At 37.6% G+C, this 22,422-nt stretch overlaps 1 protein-coding gene across 2 annotated transcripts in view; it reads left to right on the top strand.

Moving 5' to 3' along the window:
* Positions 1–1,218: 1,218 nt before the first annotated feature.
* DECR1 (2,4-dienoyl-CoA reductase 1) overlaps positions 1,219–22,422 on the top strand; it is a 57,852-nt gene continuing 36,648 nt past the window's right edge. The window contains exons 1-5 of one of the 2 annotated variants that reach the window (XM_029222708.1): positions 1,219–1,288; positions 11,195–11,397; positions 12,963–13,020; positions 13,148–13,234; positions 14,209–14,356. In XM_029222708.1, the coding sequence (XP_029078541.1) occupies positions 1,238–1,288; positions 11,195–11,397; positions 12,963–13,020; positions 13,148–13,234; positions 14,209–14,356 (547 nt within the window). In that variant the 5' untranslated portion in view covers positions 1,219–1,237. Of the gene's footprint in view, positions 1,289–9,841; positions 9,860–11,194; positions 11,398–12,962; positions 13,021–13,147; positions 13,235–14,208; positions 14,357–22,422 lie in introns of those variants that run through there. The other variant, XM_029222709.1, reaches the window with a different exon arrangement.

Below are 22,422 nucleotides of genomic sequence, written 5' to 3'. Positions count from 1 at the left end.
CCTATTATAGTATTTGGACTTGGATGGTTTGGGAGATGGTCTAAGGAAGTGGGATTGGATACTGTCAGAAAACACAGGCCATTCTATGAAGGAGGATCTCAATAAATCTTACCTATAGTGAGGGGAGACTAAAATGAAGTTAAAGTTGCAACTGGTAAAGAAATAGCCACTCATCTGGGCCAAGAGCTGGGTTGTCAGGTACTTGTGGGTGACAACCGGAAACTTGTTTTTGTCTGTGCTTAGACAAAATTGTGAAGTGGACTTTCTTTGTCTCACCTTCTGATCTCAGAGTAAACTTGTCTGAGGTTGGTATTCTGTGAGATGGTTTATGTCTAACAGATTAGCATGGTCTACCTGTGAATGCCAGGCCAGGTTCCGAAAGTCCAGTCCTGGTCTGCTTTTAAATTTCTCAGCACTTAGAAAATGCAAGGCACTTAGTAAACTCTCAATGTCACATACCAGTCACCAGTCTGAAGTTAGGGCTTCACAAGCATCCTCTTTTAATCTTAACAATAATCTTGAGTTAGGTATGAATTATATTCACATTTTAGAAGTGAGGAAGAAATGTGATCTGTGCTTATGCAGGATGTCAACAGGTACATTACATTAAGATGAAGAATGATAAACCAGAGATCTGCCCTTAATTCTGAAGTGAATATTATTAATCCCTTAGAGAGAAAAAGCAAAAGCTGGAGGGTCAGAGACCCGCTGTCTCTCGGCGATAAGATAAAAGTCGATGTGTCCTTGGAAACATCAAAGCTGCCCGGAATCTGCAACTTTTATTAGATTTCAGCCACTTCCCCTTAGGAATATGGAGGCTGTCTTAAATATATTATTATTCTGATGATGTGTGGTTCAGCTTGGACTTAAACATGCACTTCAGGAATAGACTAAATTACTGAAAAGGCATTAGCACTCCGGCAGTGTATACATGCCTTTTGTTTCTGCAGTCTTCAAACTTTTCTGGCACAGTAATTCGTCCACCAACACAAGGACATATAAACCGCCATTACCAGCCCTATAAAAAACAATCGGGACAACACAGGGAAAGACAGCAAGAAAAAGCGTGAGAGAGGCCAAGTGAGGCAGCGCCCTGGGGTTCAGACCCGGGTGGAAAGGCGCAAGGCGCCTCGGCCTCCAGGGCCCGCCCGCTCCCAGCCCAGCCCCCATAGCTCTAGGATTTCTGGCCCGCCCCCCGCGCCGCCCGCATTTCCGGCCAGATGTTGGGAGCCTCTACATGGCGTTGCTAAGCCGTGTCCTCTTTGCTTGGGGCCGCGGTCCTCGGCGGGTAAGGCGGTGCTGGAAGGGCCGAGGGCCCTGCGCTCTCCCCGCAAACACCCTGTCCGGGGGACTAGCGGAGCGAAGCGCAGAGCGTGGACTCGCGTTACCGGGGCGCTAGGAGCGAGGACAGGGTGTCTCGCGGAGAGAGGACAGAGGACTGGGGTTTCTGGGGAGTCTCGCGAGGAGCGGGAACCCGGGGACTGGGATGAAGTGGGAAGGTCGCCTTGGGTTGCTGTCGGAGGAAGTCCTGGTGTATGTTTGTGTTTGGGGTGGGGATGGGGGTGGGGAGGGCACGCCGTGGTTCTCACTGGTTCCCATTCCTAGTAGTTTCAAAGTTGTGTGTAAGTAGAAAGAGAGGACACTGTACACACCGGCCTTTAGAGGAGTGGGAGAGGGACGGGGTGGGGAGTGGGGCCCAGCAGGAGCATTGGCGTTATCTGTAGTTTTTAATTTTTTAATGAAGGAAGTCTTTCAATTGTTAGTCCAGTTAAACATTAATACAAACATATTCACATAAAAAACTTCCCTTTCTAGAGATAATGCTGGGCGAGCTGCATCTCAGGCTGGCTTCCACCACTTTCACCCTCATAATTTTGTTTTGTTTTGTCAACATCTCTCCACTAGACCAATAATCAAAATAAAGTGTGCAAGAGAAGACAGCTGGAGGGGGGAAGAAAGAGAAAGGAAAATAAAAAAGTCATATCCAAGACAGCCCCTTCCCCCAACTAAATTAAAAAAAAAAAAACCTTAGCTAAACTAAACGAAACCAGAGTTCACAATTTCCTTAGCCAGGTAGAAAAATTAATCTGCCAACTGTGAAAAAACTTTTTTTTCAGTTAGAATGGGCAGCCATGGTTTTCTTTTTTGAAAAACATGGACAAATTCCAAATGTGAACACAAGGAAATGGTATAATGAGTCTCTGAAGTAAGAAAGAACTACCTTTTAAAAAGTGAAATTTGTTCAAGGCTAGGGTTTTGTTGATACTGTTTTCTCTTATAAAGATTTAGGTTATAGGTTATTGTAAAAGAAAGCTACATTTTCAGATCCCTTCTTAAAGAACTCTCTCATTTGAATCCTACAAAGGCTCTGTGAAGAAGAAAATTCTTCAGAGAAGTTTTTTTTAAAAACACAAATCATTAGGCTTGTAGTAATAAGGTCACACAGACTGTATCCCAGCTCTTCTGACACCATTAGACAATATAGCATGAGAGGGAGAAAATAAACTCATTTAAAAATTAACTGTAATCTGACAGTTGTGAAATTCCTTTGCTTAAGAAAAATGGAAGTTTTGAGGATGGGAGTTTGAAGGCAAGAGAGGCCCTTATGTGGTGTTTCTCTCCTTCCTGGCACATGCAGGCTTGGGTGTGAATTACTGGGAAAGGAAAAGTCTTCACATCTGTTAAGCGGGAGATTGTTCCAGGCAGCATAATGTTTCTGTGAGCAAATACAAGTTTTTTCAGTTAAAGCCCCTGATTTGAATATTTTAGTTACCAAGAAACTGAGAAATGTTTCATTTGTCATACATCCTATTTATGAAGTGCTGTATTGTGCCGTTAGCTAGTAGGGTTCCGTTCAGTGCAGCGTTTAATGAGAACTGGCTCTGTGCCTGCCCTGGGGATGCAAAGGTTAAAAAAAAAGTATGAAACTTGCTCTCAGTTTTTTTAAATAAATAAATTTATTTATTTATTTATTTATTTATTTATTTATGACTGCGTTGGGTCTTTGTTGCGGTGCGAGGGCTTCTCATTGCCCTGGCTTCTCTTTTTACGGAGCACAGGCTCTAGGCACACGGGCTTCGGTAATTGTGGCACATGGGCTCAGTAGTTGTGGCTCGTGGGCTCTGGAGTGCAGGCTCAGTAGTTGTGGCACACGGGCTTAGTTGCTCCATGGCACGTGGGATCTTCCCGGATCAGGGCTCAAACCCGTGTTCCCTGCCTTGGCAGGCGATTCTTAACCACTGCGCCACCAGGGAAGTCCCGCTTTCAGTTTTAATGAGGAAAACATTCACTCATTCAGTAGTTTATCAAGAAATGCTAATTAAGTGCCTACAAAGTGTTGGGCGTTCTTTGGCGATCCTTACTTGAAAAGTATCTCTACTGTCCTTGAGCTAATAGCCTCGTGTATTTTTCAAGTTATGGATAATAACTCATGAATGGACCTTGAAATAATTTAGTGGAACAAAATGAGTTTAAGAAAAATAAAGTGGAATGGAGTAGAAAATAAAGTGGTAGAAAACCTAATGTAGTAAGGTTAAGTTTACTTTGTGAAACTTTGTTTTTTAAATTTACTGTTCTTCCTTTCATAAATTCATTCTTTGTATCTGTGGTGCACATTGCTTTTTCTTTTTCTTTTTCCTTTTTTTAATCAAGAGTAATAACTACTATTTTTATAAAAATGATACGTGGCCAATATGAATTCAAGTAATATAGTTAAATTAAAACAAGCAAAGTAACACATGTTCCCAAACTGGCCACCCAGAAATAACTGGGGTTAACATTTGGCTAACATCATTCCAGGCATCTTGTTTGTACTGGTAAAAGGATGGGTAGACAGGCGTAATTTTGCTTGGATGTATCACATTTATTTTTCCCATTGAACTTCATCAACATTGTTTCATTGTTTTCTGATGCTGATTATTGTCAAGAAGAAGTGTAAGGCCAGCTGTTTTTTTTTTTCCCTCTTGTTTGTGTTTTGAGTTTTCTTTCTTTCCTCCCTCCCTCCCTCTCTCCCCCTTTCTTTCCTTTCCTTTCCTTTTATTTCTTTTTTTTCTTTCATTTTTCTATCCAGAAAGCCTAAGAAATCTTTCTTTACCCATCTCAGAATTTCAGAATATAAGCTTCCTGGAGGCAAGGGTTTTCATGTGATTTGTTCACCTGGGCTGTATGCCCAGGTCTAGAGTAGTTCATAGCACAGAGTAAATATGGAATATCTGTCACACGACTGAATGCATGTACTGTGTTGTGTATAAGGCATATTTCTTACTAGATCCTCATTCAGAATATGTCTGAAAAATGATATTCTAGTGGGTCATCACCAGACATCAACAGACTGTGAAAAGGCAGATGTTTATTAGAATGCATATATGAACAAAGCAGTGTGTGCCTAGAGGAGGCAGGGAAGGCTTCATGGAGGAGGTGGGCTCCTAGAGCTCACTTTTGAAGGAGTTGCAGTGTACAGGATCCCAAAGGTAATCTAGATGTAAGGAATAGCATGTATCAAGAAGTGAAGGAGCATGACCTAGTTTTAAAAATTCAAGTGTTTTGGCATTGTGGACTTTGCAAAGTATTGGAGTCAGAGAGAAGTTCATGGAGATGAGACGGGACAGGTTGCTGGGGGACCAGGGCATGGTGGGCTTCACTTATTTATGTGGCAAATTGAGCATTTATTATATGTTAGGCACTGTACTAGGGATATGAGCATGAGAAAAAGAGCTGATTCCTGCTCTCAGGAAGCTTAAGAATCTAGTAACATTATAGTTTATTATGGTATGTGTTATTTTTTTGCGGTATGCGGGCCTCTCACTGTTGTGGCCTCTCCCGTTGTGGAGCACAGGCTCCGGACACGCAGGCTCAGCGGCCATGGCTCACGGGCCCAGCCGCTCCGCGGCATGTGGGATCTTCCCGGACCGGGGCACGAACCCGTGTCCCCCGCATTGGCAGGCGGATTCTCAACCACTGCACCACCAGGGAAGCCCATGATGAGTGTTCTTGATCTTAGAGGGGGTACAAATAAATAGCATCCCTCTTCTCCCATCTGAAAAACCAGAGTAAAGATGGAGGCCAAAGTACCACTTGTTACAGTTTGATATTAGAGCCAGTGCTAACTGGATTTCCTGAATTAGGCAGACTTATCATCTGAGGAGGAACATTTGCTTTCTGAGGGCAGCTAGCTCCCAAGAGGGAGAAGGTTTAAGAAGGACTACTCCTTCTTAAATTTGCTGGTCAGATAAACCATTTCCAGGGGGACAGGGTGACTAAGGGGGCAAAAAGAAGCCTGGAGTTTAACTCAGCTCCCCTCCTGGAGGGAAATGAAACATCAGGATTAGGGAAGAAACATTTCCCATCCACAGTGGGAGAAGTGTACAGTTTTAAGGAGTATAGGGGCTTCTCTGGTGGCGCAGTGGTTAAGAATCCACCTGCCAATGCAGGGAACACATGTTCGAGCCCTGGTCTGGGAAAATTGCGCATGCCACGGAGCAACTAAGCCCAGCAGCTAAGCCCGTGCGCCACAACTACTGAGCCTGTGCTCTAGAGCCCGTGAGCCACAACTACTGAAGCCCACGCACCTAGAGCCCGTGCTCTGCATCAAGAGAAGCCACCGCAACGAGAAGCCCATGCACTGCACCAAAGAGTAGACCCCGCTTGCCGCAACTAGAGAAAGCCCGTGTGCAGCAATGAAGACCCAATGCAGCCAAAAATAAAATAAATAAATTTTAAAAATCACTTTAAGGAGTATAATTTTTGGGTTTTACATATAAGCTGGGACCTGAAGGATTAGTAGAAGTTAGTCAGGGAGAGGACTAAGAGTAAGAAAGTTCTAGGCAGGAGAGTGGCCTATGTGAAGGCCCAGACTAGATTATAGGTAGCAAGTAAGGAGGCAGGTGGTGAGAGACAGGCTAGGGAGCAGCCTGTGAGCCACATTAAGGAGTGAGAGCTTTGTCCTGAAGGCCTGGGAATAGGGGTGAGAATGGAGGCAACCTGGGTAATCTTCTCTCCAGATGAGAGGCCATGGTGGCTTCAGCTAAGGAATGGCAGTACATGAGAGACTTGAAGTCTGGTGATATTTAAGAGATATATTGAGAGGTCTTGGTGATTGGTGGTAGGGGGTGAGGAAGGAAGATTGGGCCATGCTGAGGAAGTGAATGGCACCATCAGAATTGTGAGCAGGAAAGTATTATCATCAGGTGAGACTTGAGATGGGGATACTAGAGTGTAAGTATAAGTGGTAAGGGTCAGAACTAAGGGCGGTTGTTGGAGCTATTTAGGACTAAAATGAACCGAACTTAGAGGTTTGGGTATGTGGTGTGAGATGAAGCGCAGATTTCTATTTTTGACCCCTGAGCTAAGGGAAATGTTACTCTCTGAGAGAGAGCATTTATGAGAAGGAGCCAGAGGGAAGAGAGGGGTAAGTGATATATCTTGAACATGTTAAAGGGCCTCTAGGACTTCCAAGCTGGTATACAGATAATTTGATTAAGTTATAGAGATGGCGGTGAGAATGATAATTCTGTTGGGAGTGTTAGGGAAGCCTCAGCCTTGAATGATGAATGTTGAGTGATGGTGGGGATCAATTTGTATAAAGGTAGAGAGGTGGAAACAATTTGTGTTTGGGGAACCCTGCATATTTTGTTTTTTTGAGTATAAATTTCAGGGTGGAAAAGCAGAGGGAGATGAGGCTGGAGAGATGGACAAGAGCCAGGTCGTAATGACTTGCTGTGCTGGGTGAAGCTAAGGAATCTGGACTTTATACAGGGAGTCACGGAAGGATCTTAAGGGTAGAAGTACCATGAGCAGGTTTGCAGTACTCTGGAGCGCAGCATTGCAGATATGTTGGAGTAAAGGGAGACTGGAGGACAGAGACCACATAATGGATGATGTAGCATAGGCCCTTAGTATTTGTGAATGATGGAAGATAGGGACCTTTGAACTCAGGCAGTGGACGGAGAGTAAAGATACTGACTGGGGAGGTAAAATACATGGGACTTGGAGAGGGATGGAATATATTAGGTGAAGAGAAAGAGGATGTGAAGGAGTCACTAGAGGGAATCACATGGATGAATGGTAGCCTCAGAGCTCAAATATTAATGTGAAGAAATTTCAAAACAAACTCCCTTCCAAAACTATAAAGCTAACTTCGTAATGTTAAAAAAAATCTAGATCTCAGATTATTCCCCACAGGTCATTATAAGGCACATCAAAAAAAGGAGGGGAATTCTAAAGTTAGCCAGGGTTTCCTAGAGCTCATATTAGAAGGCATTTCATTGGTGTTTGGCAACCCTTACTTTTTAAAGAAAATTCCAGGTAGAAAATAATCAGTCTTAGCTGTCCTATATTCTCTTCCTAAGATGATAACTTACTTTAAGATTAGAAATGCCTGCATAAGTATAAGTAAGTTAAGAGTAAGGGGACAGCTATACTTTGATCCCTTCCAGCATGGGGAAACTCCCATATTGCATTGCATCTAAAACAGTGATAGAACTGTAGGCTTTCACAGTTTGTGAAATGATGTTGCCGTTTAGCTTTAGCCCTGATTTATTTTATTCTCTGTGCTTCAAAATTGTATTTCCAACTGCAGATTAGATATCTCCGCCGGAATTGTCCACAGGCATCCCAGGTGGAGCATTTCTAATACAGAACTGGTTATCTTCAGTTCTCCACCTTGAATCTTTTCGTGTCAGCCCAGTCATTTCAGTAACAGCATCACTGCACATGCAGCTGTTTAAACTAGAAAACTCTGTCATCTTCAGCTCTTCCCTTCTTGCTCACCATTTCCAGTTGGTTGGCTTCTGAGTTCAGGCTAATCAACATGTTAAATATGTGTGGTAAATGTTGTCTTGATTTCTGCTGTCCTCATTACTTCTCACTTAGACTAATGCCTTTTGTCTGACTCATATCTATTTCCTTCTAGCTCACAGTTAAATCTTACTCTTTCCAAAACACAAAGGCAATGCAAAAAGTAGCAGAGGTATTGAGGTGAAGGTGAGAGAAGTGGAAAAGGCTCTATCTGCCAAATGGCCTTGATCAAAGGGAGAGACCTCTTTGTCCGCTTTTAGTGAAATAGGTCAATGTGTTGCTGAGGTTGGACTTTGAGGCAAGAAGAAATAATTGGATCAGGCAATATTAGGTACAATAGTAATTCACTATATCCTCATTTTCTGGGACCTGCGCATCTGCAAGTAATTTTATTTGCTAACTTCTTACCCCTTCTATGATGGCATCCAGTCTAAATCATCATCTCTTGCCTGGCCTGGCATAAAAACATTATACTTACTCTCCCTGCTTCCAGTCTTGCCTCCTACATTCCATTCTCAACTTAGTAGCCAGAACAATTCTCTAAAAACTTAAGGCAGCTCATGTCAATCCACTGCTCAAAACTTTGGAGAGTTTCCCACTTGACTTGAGTATAATTGTAAGTGGTTGACTCAGCCTGTGTGACCCAGTCCCCTTTACCTCATTGACTTCACCTCCTGTCCCTCTTTCTCTTCCCTCCTTCTACTTCAGCCACACTCGCCCTCTGATTCTTTCTAATGTGCTAGGCATGCTTCCTTCTCAGGGCCTTTGCTTTTAGTTTTCCCTCTGCCTGAAAGGACCGTGCAACTCATCCCCTCACTCCCTTTAGGTCTTTGCTCAGATGTCACCTCGGTGAGACCTTTGCTGACCACTCTATTTAAAATAGCAACACTCTACCCATATTCTATGCCTTATCTTTCCCCACAGCAACATATTAGCTTTTAATATACTCTATATTTCACTTAATTTATCTTCCCTCCCCCCAAAGATAATCTCTTTTAGGGTAGAATATTGTATCTGTTTTGCTCACTGCTTTATTGCCATTGCCTAGAACAGTGTCTGGAGCATAGCAAATGCTCAGTAAAAACATGCTAAAGATAAATAAAATGAGTTAACACAATAATCATAATATCATGTTTATCTCTAATACTTTTTCATACAAGCAAATTCCCAAATCAGAACAAACCCTTTACAAGGGTTTGTTATGCTATGTTGTAACCTGTTACATTGTAGACATTTATTAGGAATTTTTATTTCAAATGTGATTATTTTTACCTTTATAACCTTTCCTCTATGAGGTTGAGAAAATGTTTTAAAATAATAAGAAAAGAAAGTTTATATGCAAATATCTTGCTTAATTTATCTTTCATAAAGTACCAGATAAAATTCCCTATACAAATCAATACTAAATAAATAAAAATTCATCTTAGTGCTTTTGGGAAATTAGAACACATTTTTTCATTATTACTAGGTAATGATAAACTCACCAGCCTACTTGTGCAAATTTCCTGATTCATCATCTTAATGTAATAGTTCTGGAGTTGGTGGCAGCCTTAAGTAAAACTGCCATTTATGCAGAGAAAGATTATTGTAAGTTGCTTGGATTATCATGCTTTGGCAAAAGGGTACCAAAAAATGCTTTGTCAACATGAAGGTAAATGAAATATAATGACTGGCATGGAGGATTACCAGATTTGCAAATTTATCTTTCACAATTATTTTATACATGTTTTCAAATTTTATCTTTCACTAACTTTTTTCCCTGGTTAAAAAATCAAATCATATTTATTGAATAGATTTTGAAATTACTAAGAACCAATCAAACTAACAAAAAGAACAAATCTTCCATTATCCCATCACCTAGACATACATAGTAACTGTGAAAGGTAATGAATGGACTCTGAAGTCAGACACATCTTCGATTTGAGTCTTTACTACTTATTATTATTTGTCTTTAAAAGTTAGTTACTTGACCTTTCTGTGCTTCAGTTTTCTCATCTATAAAATGGGAGTAACAATAGAATTTACCTTATAGGTTGTTGAAAGTCCTTCATAGACCTGGCACATGGTAAATATTGAATCTACTACTAACTGTTGTTATTTTCTTCTAGTCTTTTTTCTAAGTATATATTTTTATTTATAGTTAAGAGCATCCTGTATATTTCTTTTTTTACTTAACATCATATTATAAGCATTTTCTTGTTCAATTTCTAGTTGATGAATAGCCTTATCCTAAATCAGTGACAACATTTCTATTTCCTTAGGGTAAATTTTAGATATCTCAGAACAACTAATGGCAGCCCATTTAACTTATAAGAATGCTCTAGCAGGAAATTATCGATTCTGGAGTTTTAATCTTATAACATAACCTGATGGGGAATATCAGATACCCGACTGGTGTGATCATTAAACTCAGTAGGAGCTCAGTGAGTAGAGGGAGGCAGTATACAAGGTCATTATAATCTTGGTTTTGCAAGTTGGGCAACATACTTAACTTTTCTGGGCCCCTCCTGAACAATGGGGTAAAAATAATACCTATCTCATGGAGTGATGAAGATTAGTTTCTAATCCTGATAAATGGTAAACACTTAATGAATATTAGCTCTTTATTGTTTGTTATTATGGTTAACACTTAAAAGTTTGTTTTCATAATTAAGAGTGAGAGAATGCAGTGATTTTGACAAGTAATATGAGAGTAAGCTGTAAAATATAAGATAGGGCAGTATAAATAGTTTTCAGTTGAAAATGGTTTGATTTTATCCCCCCATTTTAAATATAACAAATATTTTTATCTGTTCTAAATTTATTATCCAGAAGACAACATGGGAAGAGGCATTTGGTTTAATAAACCTTATAAAGGACTTTTTATAATTTTCTTCAGTGATTCAAAGATGGAATGTAATTTTTATCCAAATTATTCTTGTTAAAAGACAAAAATGCTTTATGTAAGTTTTTTTGAAGTTAAATTTAAGCTAAACACATAAACTAATAATGCTAGCATTTATAGAGTGCTTTCTGTGTGCTACATAATTTTCTAGGTTTATTATTCATATTAACTCATGAAATCCTTATAATGTCCTATGAGGAAGGTTCTGTTATTATCTCCAATTATAGAAGAAACTGAGGCAAAAAGAGGTTAGATAACTTGCTGAAGTTTACATGACTAGGGAGAAAATTCTGCCCTCTGTAGTCTAGCTCCAAAGCCCATGCTTTTAACCACTCTATGTTACTTAACATTCCAACAGAAAAAGAATAAAAATTGATTAAATACAGTACCAATATGTTTACAGTGAGTTTGTGTTAATCCAAGAATTTGATTAATATTAAAGAGTATGTTTAAAAAAATTCATATCTTTTGTGGGAATATAAGTATGCAAATTTCAATTCATTTTTTTTCTTTTAGTTTTTTAGGTATGGAACAAAAATATTATATCAAAACAATGAAGGTTTTCAGTCTAAATTCTTTCCACCCTTTCAAAAAGTGATGCTACCACCAAATAGTTTTCAAGGAAAAGTAGCATTCATTACCGGGGGAGGTACTGGCCTTGGTAAAGGAATGACAACTCATCTGTCCAGCCTAGGTGCACAGTGTGTGATAGCCAGCCGGTAAGTCAGTCTCAGCAAGTTGCCTGGCAAGAGTCTATTGATGAATAATTCTGTGCCACAATATTGAAAACACTATTTGCCAGAGTTGTTTGATTTGCGTCGTAATCGTCTATGAAATATCCTTTAGATTATTTAACTAAATCTCCTTGGAAAAAGTCAGTTATAATTTGTGATGATAGGGCTTCCCTTGTGGCACAGTAGTTAAAAATCCGCCTGCCAATGCAGGGGACACGGGTTCGAGCCCTGGTCTGGGAAGATCCCACATGCTGCAGAGCAACTAAGCCCGAGCGCCACACTACTGAGCCTGTGCGCTAGAGCCCACGAGCCACAGCTACTGAAGCCTGCGTGTCACAACTACTGAAGCCCGTGCACCTAGAGCCCATGCTCTGCAACAAGAGAAGCCACAGCAATGAGAAGCCCGTGCACCGCAACGAAAAGTAGCCCCGGCTCGCTGCAACTAGAGAAAGTCCGCACACAGAAATGAAGACCTAATGCAGCCAAAAATAAATAGATTAATTAAAAAAATAATTTGTGATAGAAATAATGATTGATTATGGAACTGATGATATATATATTTCACAAATTCAGTGATAGAATTTTTTCTGTATATGAAGTTAAAAAGTACTATATTGAGGCTGCTTTGTTTTCAGTGAGATTGATTATAATTACTGATTCAGTGGATAGTTAACCTTGTACCAGGATAATGGATATAATGCTTCCATTTTCTATAAGATGGGCAGGTATTTCAAAACAGCTGTTGTGATGAATGTAGGGAGGGTGAGACCATGTGGAAAGAATTTCTTATTTAGGCATGTCCCAGTACCTTATAACGATGTAAGTATAGAGGTTTAGAGACTGGTCAAAAAAATCTACCCCTTCTTCCAATTTTGAACAGTGTACAATTCTTAGGTAGGCTAAGTAGTAACCTGAATGACAAGTCACTATGTAATTTACAGGGGGCAAAAGGAATTTCTTTCAGATGTTGTTTTTAATGCAAATTGGCCAGAACATTTTTTTTCATGTTGTAATGTGTTTAAGAGTGTTAAAATATTATTTTTTTATAACACTACATAATTTACATTGTTTATTTTTTTGTGTTTCTCTCAAGAGCATAATATTTTGACTATATATAGTTGTCCAGACCCATCAATTTGATCTAAAATCTACTAATGTCGATTTTATACATAACATAGATTTTTTTATAGTTTAACATAAGCTTACATCATTCCAGGAATGTATTTTCCTTCTCAAGCAGGCTTGGGCAAGGAAATACATAGAAATGAATATAATTAAGGAAATAATTTAAAATCTATGAGTAGATATAAAATAACTGGCTTAGAAGTAATTTAATAAATTAGTGTCACATATATGAAAATTGCTTAAATTTAACTTCTAGAAAATAAATGCATTCAAACTACCTTGTTTGTAGATATAGCTTTTCTATTGTCTCAAAAATTCATGTCATTAAGCTGTAGATTCTCTTTTTTAATTTATGAACTTAAAAAGAAAAATGTAACATGAAGTTATTTCAGAACTCATGCAAAGTACCATGTGTTTTTTTCTAGAAAAATTGATGTTCTGAAAGCAACTGCAGAACAAATTTCTTCTCAAACTGGAAATAAGGTACATTAAAAACAGTTACTTAAATCAGATTTAGGAATTATAGCATGCTTAAGTAATTTACTCATACTCATGGATTAGGAAGTCTGAAAAAATGTAGGGTTCTTTTTTTCTCTTTGTTATTTTGCAGGTTCATGCAATTCAGTGTGATGTGAGGGATCCTGGTATGGTGCAAAGCACTGTGTCAGAGCTGATCAAAGTCGTAGGACATCCTGATGTAAGTGTAATGGTGATGAGGCGAAAGTATGAGGCCTTTGATGTTGATATCACCTACCAAGATGTATTAAGGAAATAAAATATTGATGTGAGCAAATGCTGTGTTAAGAAGCATCTATTTTCCATTGCTAGCAGAAAGCTAGCTCTGTTTAAACCAGGGAATAGATTAGGTGGACCGCTACACCATTTCCTTTCAGGAGTACTTAAAAAATACATTTACAATCATATAGAACAAATGATTTTACTTTATTTAATAAGATTATGAAATAAGAGTTGTTATCCAAGAGCACAATATCTAGTTTAAATGATTCATGCTCTTTGCTTTTTTAAAATAACTTGATTATCTCTGTCAGTGGAGGAGAATAGTACAAACAAGGAAACCTACAAAAAACCCTCCAGATTTCTTCTTGTAAGACCTGAGATATGCATGGGTATTTTGCTTTTGTTTGGTTCACATATTGGAAAGAAACCATTTCTTCCAGTAGCCTCAAAGAGAGCACTTTTCTATGTTAAAGATATTTTCAGACAAACCGATAATGTATTATTTTATTGGTAGAATAATAATATTGGAATCTTAATTGATATTGAAGAAGCAGGTCATCAACCAAGAATTTCATTAGCTAAATTAAGCCAAAATGATACCAGAAATTAAAGGCATTTTAATTAAGATTTCTTGAAATAAAGTATAGTCACATGGTAGATATGCTTAATCTATATTTATATTTTTAATAATAGACTGTACCCTAATTTTGAGATGGGGATTAGAACTCTAAAATTTGGTAAATAATAATAGGAAATTTTCACAGGCTCGAAAAAGGTAAAACTGAACCAAATCTCATGGTATTTTTTCATAGCAGACTGTGAACTTTAGCTTTATTATATTATTTGGATTTATAAGTTTCAAAAGTAAAAGCCCTTTAGGGAAAATATTCTTCCTCATCTAAGTTTCTGTAACTTGCCTTAATCATTTATTAGATTGTGATAAACAATGCAGCAGGGAATTTTATTTCTCCCACTGAAAGACTGTCTCCTAATGCTTGGAAGACCATAACTGACATAGTTCTAAATGGCACAGCCTTTGTGACACTAGAAATTGGAAAGCAACTAATCAAAGCACAGAAAGGTATGTATATTTATTCTTTACATGTTTATTGGATTCCTACTTGTGCAGGTTCTGTGCTAAGCCCTGGGATACGTAAAAACGTCAATGACAGTGTCTATTCTTGTACAACTCATAAGCTAGTGGGGAAGAAATATACTTAAATAGTTACCATATGCACTTAAATATTTACCATATGCTGTGATCTAAGCTATATTAAATGTTGTGTTTCAAGTACATTGGAAATCCAGAGAAAGAAAGAAAGAACTCTCCCTAGGGATGATTATCATGTTGAGGAACAGAATGCAATTTTAGCTGAATTTTCAAAGATCTAGACATGGAGAAGGGGGAAGGAAAGGAAATGTAAATGTCCATGGGAAGAAGCTTGGTGTGGGAAAAGCAGAAGGGTTTAGGGACTGGTTACAGATGGGGAGGGAGATCAGTGGGAGATGATTATGGGAGGTGGGTTGGATGTAATTGGGAAAGTTCCCAATACCAAAATGGGGAATTTGATGTTAATTTTGAGGAAATGGGGAATTATTTCCTTATGGCTTTTCCTTGAAGGTGTCTCATAAAGAATGTGACTTGATTAGAAAGGTTACTGGGAACAATGTAGGGGCTAGAAAAGATTAGAGAGATCATTTAGGAGGGTCTTGTTTTCCTTGTGTTAGGATAGATGGCATGGAGGATAAATTAGGAGATATTTAGAAGATAAGATCAATAGGCCTTACTGATTAGGTGACAGAGTTTTTAGCTGGAGTGGATAGTTTAGATGATGATGACATCAATGAGAAAACTGGAAGGAGAGTAGATTTAGAATGTACTAGAACATTTTTGTTTAGTACTATAGGAACAGACTTCTTTAGAAAAGTTCATACAATATAAATAGTGAATATATTTGTAATGTATTTATGTGGGTATATACATATATGTCTAGAACCAGTGTACATTTATTCATTTAACAGAAACTTACTGATGACTTTTGTGTACCAGGCCCTGTGCTGCATGCCCACATGACAGGTGACTAAGACACTGTCCCTGAGCAGGTTGTGGTTGGGACTTGAAGGATGGGGGCATCTTCTCAGAGAGGTTGGAGAGTATTCTGAACCAGGACAAGGAGGAAGAATCCTTGTGTTCCTTGAAGGATGTCCTCTGGGGCTTGAGGGGAATGGCATGAGCTGACCAGTTTCCTTCTGTTGGCTCAAAGCCTTTGCCTCATTAGGTTCAGTTTCTTCTTCTTTACAGCGTGGATAATTCTCAAATCAGCTTGAGAAAGGATGTAGGAACAGACAGAGGGATGCTAGAGAGGCACTAGCTTTTTTTCTACACATGTGCTAATAACTTCCATCTTTTCTCCATGCACTCATTGAAATTGAAACCCCAGGTCACTCATTCCCATTACAACAAAGTGGATATGATTGAAATTTGGAATTTACATATTTTTTTGATTTTTTTAAAGGGGTGGATGATTGGGAAGGGAGACAGAGAAGTGTGGGCTGACTTCTCTCTCTTCTCTGTTCTAGGATCCTTCTGTCTCTTCTCACTCTGCCTCTGTCTGATTTTCTCTCTCCATACCTCTTACTCATTTCTCTATTTGTTTCTCTCTGTATGTCTGTCTGTCTCTCTCTTTCTCTCTCTCTGTCAACTCTTCACTTTTGCTTCTGTTTCTTTCTTCGGTCTCTCTCATCACTTGGTGTTTCTCTGCCTTGTCTCTTTTATTTCATCCCCTGCCCATCTGTGTTACTCTTGATTTCTGTCTGACTCTCCCTTCTTTTCTCATTATTGTCATTCATTTTAACGTAGACTTTGATCTATTTTTATTCATCACATTGGTTAAAATTCTATGGGCTTCATTAAAAATACATTAGCTAAGGCTTCTTAAAAGATGGAGCCAGTTTTCATTCTTCCAAAATTCCTGTCGGTTATAGATGCTGTAACCTGACAGGGTTTTAAGGACTTGTATTAGTGAGCTGTGGAGAGTACAATGCACAGGGTCTTTTCTGGTTTTGGAGCGATAGTCAAGGAACTCAGGTGCTAATGACCTCTGAGGTGTGTCAAAGTGGTAAATACGGAAGTCAGTTCAGGGAGCAGGCAATCTGTAATAATCTGTGATCAGAAGTATGTTAGGTGGTCTGGTATCTAGGAAGGTGGTCAAGGTAAGGTATCCGGGAAGTCAGACTAGAAAATATAAGGGCACCAGCAACTAGAAGCCAGATGCTCACTTGCTGGGGACAGGAATTGGTGATGAGGTGCACTCAGAGAGGGGCTAGCAGATGACTGAAGATCAGGAGAACTGTGGCCTTAGCAGGGGCAGAGAAGCTAAAATTAGAGGGACACTGTTAAAGTATGTTTCTAGGCAGCACTGATGCAAAACTAACAATATTGAACAAATAAAAGATTTAGGAAACTCCTAAAGACCTTAGCCCAATGTGCTCTTATAGCCACAAAGGTCAGTAAATACATGGCTGATCCTTTCTGGGGAGGATTTGAAATTATCATGCTGAGGTTCATTCATCACTAAGATGTCATGTATAAATTTAAAATTTTTAGTAAATAGTGTGGAAAAGAGTACCTAATTTTATTAAAGAATTGAGAGAACTTGAAATGAGGAAAGACTAAAAGAATAATACAGAGTTTTATTTAAGAGACTAGTCATGAAGGACATGGATAGGATAAATATTGAATTTTTCCATCAAACCCTAGAGATCACTAGAAGCAAGAGATACCTATTGAAACTCTTAAGAGGTTATTTTAACCGCTTAAAGTAGCATTATTACTTAAGTAGCATTAATAATACTTTATACCACAATAGTGCTTTGTAATTTACAAAGTATTTTCATATATCAGTATAGAATCAGTATGAAATGCAGGATTATTGTATGCTGAAATACAGATAGATTAAAGAAAGAGTAAATCAATGCATAATGTAGCTCTAATGTATGTATTATTTTTAGTTTGCTAAATGGGAGGAAACACTTATATATAGTAAAATCCACAGATTTTCTATATATAAATTGATACAGAATTTTGATTGTTTTGTAAATTTATACACTTAGGTAACCATTACCAAACCAAGACATAGAACATTTCTGTTGCCTCCAAATGTTCCCTCTTGCCGATTTCTACTTAATCCTCACTATCTATGTTTTTAATCCATTTTTTATTGAGTTATTTCTCTTTATTATTTTAAAAATTCTAGATTTATTTTTTATTGAAGTAACATTGGTTTATAACATATATAAATGTTTCAAGTGTGCAGTATTTCTACTTCTACTTACACTACAGTGTGTTTACCACTAAAAATTTAGTTTCCATCTATCACCATACAGTTGATCCCCTTTACCCATTCCTCCCTGCCCCTTCCCCTGGTAACCACTGCTCTGTTCTCTGTATTTATGTGTTTGTTTTTGTTTGGTTTTTTCATTTATTTTGTTTGTGTGTGTGTGCATGTGTTTGTTTTTTATAGTCCACATATGAGTGATATCATATGTATTTGTCTTTTTCCATCTGACTTATTTCACTTAGCATGATACCCTCAAGGTCCATCTGTGTTGTCACAAATGGGAAAATTTTATCTTTTTATGGCTGAGTAGTATTTCTGTGTGTGTGTGTGTGTGTGTGTGTGTGTGTGTATCACATCTTTATCCATTCAACTGTTGATGGGCACTTAGCTATTTTAATATCTTGGCTATTGTAAATAATGCCATGATGAACACAGGGGTTCATATATCTTTTCAAATTAGTGTTTCTGTATTCTTTGGATAAATACCCAGAAGTGGGATAGTGGGAAAATATGGTAGTTCTATTCTTAATTTTTTCAGGACCCTCTATACTGTTTTCCATAGTGGCTACACCAGTGTATGTTCCCACTAACAGTTTACTAGAGTTCCCTTTATTCTGTATCCTCACCAACATCTGTTATTTATGGTCTTTTTGATGATAGCCATTCTGACAGGTGTGAGGTGCTATCTCATTGTGGTTTTGATTTACATTTCCCTGATGATTAGCAATGTTGAGCATCTTTTCACGTGCCTGTTGACCATCTATAAGTCTGCTTTGGAAAAATGTTTATTCAGCTCCTCTGCCCATTTAAAAAAATTTTTTTTGTTGTTGTTGAGTTGTATGAGCTCTTTACATATTTTGGATGTTAACCTCTTATCGGATATATCATTTGCATGTATCTTCTTCCATTCAGTAGTTTGTATTTTCATTTTGTTGATGGTTTCCTTTGCTATGCAGAAGCGTTTTAGTTTGATGTAGTCCCATTTGTTTATTTTTGCTTTAGTTTCTCTTGCCTGAGGAGACATATCTAGAAAGATTGCTAAGACTGATGTTAAAGAGCTTATTTTCTTCTAGGAATTTTGTGGTTTCAGGTCTTAGATTCAATCTTTAATCTATTTTGAGTTGATTTTTATGTACGGTGTGAGATAGTGGTCTAGTTTCATTTTCTGTCAGTGACTGTCCAGTTTTCCCAACACCAAGTACCGGAGAGATTATCCTCTCTCCATTGTATGTTCTTTGCTTCTTTGTCATATATTAATTGTCTGTATATACATGATATTATTTCTGGGCTCTACTTTCTTTTCCTTTGATCTGTGTATCTCTTTTTCTTTCATTACCATGCTGTTTTGTTTACTATAGCTTTGTAATTTACTTTGAAATCAGGGAGTGTGATACCTCTAGCTTTGTTCTCTTTTCTCAGGAGTGTGTTGGCTATTTGCTGTATTTTGTGGTTCAATATAAATTTTAGAATTCTTTTGTTCTATTTTCATGAAAAAAGTCCCTGGGAATTTGATAAGGATTGCAATTGAATCTATAGATTGCTTTAGGTAATAAGGACATTTTAACAAATTTAATTCTTCCAACCCACGAGCCCAGAATATCTTTTCACTTATTTGTGTCTTCTTCAATTTCTTTCAACAATGTCTTATAGTTTTCAGTGTATGAGTCTTTTACCTCCTTGGTTAAATTTATTCCTAGGTATTTTATTCTTTTTTTTGTGATTGTAAATGGGGTTGTTTTTTAAATTTGTCTTTCTGCTAGCTCAGTGTTGGTGTATAGAAACACAGCTGATTTTTTGTATGTTGATTTTGTACCTTTCAACTTTACTGTATTTCTTTACTATTTCTAATACTATTTGGGGGAGTCTTTAGGGTTTTCTATATATTAAATCTTATCATTCACAAATAGTGACAATTTTTCTTCTTCCTTTCCAATTTAAATGCCTTTGATTTCTTTTTCTTGCCTAATTGCTCTGGCTGGGGCTTCCAATACTATGTTGAATAAGACTGACAAGAGTGGATATTCTTTCCTTGTTCCTGATTTTAGAGGGATAGTTTTCAGTTTTTCCCCATTGAGTAGGATGTTAGATATGGGCTTGTCATGTATGGCCTTTATTATGCTGCAGTATGTTCCTTCTATACCAACTTTATTGAGAGTTTTATCATAAATGGGTGTTTAATCTTCTCAAATGCTTTTTCTTCTTCTCTTGAGATGATCATATGGTGTTTTAAAATTAACTTTATTGAGGTATAATTGATGTATAAAAAACCGTACATATTTAATGTATACATTTGTGTATACCCATGAAACCACCATTCAATCAAGGTAATAAAACATATCCATCACCTCCATGAGGTTTCTCATGTCCTTCTTCTGTGTGTGTGTGTGTGTGTGTTAAGAGCACTTATGTGAGAACTACTATCTTAATAAAAAATTTTAAGTGCACAATACAGTATTGCTAAATTTAGGCCCGATTTTGTACCTAAAGAGATTTTGCAGATCTCTAGAACTTACTCACCTTGCATAACTGAAACTTTATAGTCATTGAACAACCCCCATTTCCCCTTCTCCCCAGGCCCTGGCAGCCACCATTCTACTTTCTTCTTCTATGAGTTTTACCTCTGTAGATACCTTATATAAGTGTAATCATGAAATATTTGTCCTTCTGTGATGGGCTTATTTCACTTAGCATAATGTCCTTCAGGTTCTTCCATGTTTTTGCACATGACAATTTCTATTAAGGCTTAATAATATTCCATTGTATATGTATACCAAATTTTCTTTTTTTCTTTATCTGTCGATGGGCCTTTGGGTTGTTTCCATATATTTGCTATTGCGAATAATGCTGCAATGAACATGCATGTGCAGATACCATTTCCAGGTCTTGATATCAGTTGTTTTGGATATATACCCAGAAGTGAGATTGCTGGATCATAAAGGTAGTTTTATTTTTAATTTTTTGAGGAGCCTCCATACTGTTTTCCACAGTGGTTGCATCATTTCACATTTACACAATGGTTGCACATTCACCAGTAACAGTGTACAAGGTTTCCATTTTCTCCATATCCTTGCCAACATGTATCTTTTTTTTTTTTTTTCAAATAATATCTGTCCTGGCAGGTGTGAGGTGATATCTCATTGTGGTTTTGATTTGCATTTCCCTGATGATTAGTGAAGTAGAGCACCTTTTCATGTACCTGCTGGCCATCTGTATATCTTCTTTAGAGAGATGTCTATTCAGGTATTTTGCCTATTTTTTAATCTGACTATTTGTTTTTTGCTACTGAGGTGTTGGAGTTCCTTATAGAATTTGGATATTAACCTCTTACCAGATATGTAATTTGCAAATATTTTCTCCCATGCTATAGGTTGCCTTTTTATTCTGTTGATTGTTTCTGTTGCTGTGCAGAAGCTTTTTAGTTTGATATAGTCCCACTTGTCTATTTTGGCTTTTGTTACCTGATTCCTTATGCATCCTTGAAAAAAGAACAAAAATTTTATTCTTCTGTGTAACACCATACCATTATTTTACCTAAGAAAACTAATAATTCCACAATGTTTTATTATCCAGTTTATATTCAAATTTCACCAAATGTCTCCACAAAATATCTTTTTTTAATTGAAGTATAGTTGATATATAATATTATATTTTACAGGTGTGCAATATATTTACAAGTTTTAAAAGTTATATTCCATTATAGTTATTATAAAATATTGTCTATATTTCCTGTGTTGTACAGTATATCCTTATAGCTTATTTTATACATAATAGTTTGGACCTCTTAATTGTCTCCCCTAAATTGCCCATCCGCGCCCCCCTCTCCCCACTGGTAACCACTAGTTTGTTCTCTATATCTGTGAGTCTGTTTCTTTCTTGTTATATTCACTAGTTTGTTGTATTTTTTAGATTTCACATGTAAGTGATAACATACAGTATTTGTCTTTCTCTGACTAATTTCACTCAGCATAATACCCTCCGAGTCCATCCATCTTGTTACAAATGGCAAATTTCATTCTTTTTTTTATGGCTGAATAGTGTTCCATATATACACACACACACATATATATATATATATATGTTCCATATATATTTTACATATATATATAAAACATCTTTTTTTTTATTGGAGTATAATTGCTTTACAATTTGTGTTTCTGCTGTACAATGAAGTGAATCAGCTACATGTATACCTATATCCCCTCTCTCTTGGACCTCCCTCCCACCCCCCATCCCACCCATCTAGGTCATCACAGAGCCCTGAGCTGAGTTCCCTGTGCTTTATAGCAGGTTCCCACTAGTTATCTATTTTACACGTGGTAGTGTATATATGTGAATCCTAATCTCCCAATTCATCCCACCCTCCCCTTCCCCCCACTGTGTCCACATGTCTGTTATCTACATCTCTGTCTCTATTCCTGCCCTGGACGTAGGTTCATCTGTAACATTTTTCAGGATTCCACAATATGTGTTAATATACAATATTTTCTTTTCTTTTTTTGACTGACTTCACTCTGTATGACAAACTCTACATCCATCCACATCTCTACAAATGACCCAATTTCATTCCTTTTTATGGCTGAGTAATACTCCATCATACATATGTACCACATCTTCTTTATCCATTCGTCTGTTGTTGGAGATTTAGGTTGTTTTCATGTCCTGGCTATTGTAAATAGTGCTGCAACGAACATGGGGTACATCTGTCCTTTTGAATTATGGTTTTCTCAGAGTATATGCCCAGTAGTGGGATTGCTGGATCATATGGTGGTTCTACTTTTAGTTTTTTAAGAAACCTCCGTACTGTTCT

The sequence above is a fragment of the Monodon monoceros genome, unplaced genomic scaffold, assembly GCF_005190385.1.
Source record: "Monodon monoceros isolate NGI ecotype Baffin Bay Population unplaced genomic scaffold, NGI_Narwhal_1 Super_Scaffold_14, whole genome shotgun sequence".
Taxonomy (NCBI): Eukaryota; Metazoa; Chordata; class Mammalia; order Artiodactyla; family Monodontidae; genus Monodon; species Monodon monoceros.
Note: the sequence above shows the minus strand (reverse complement) of the source record. Positions and strands in the feature narration are given on the sequence as shown.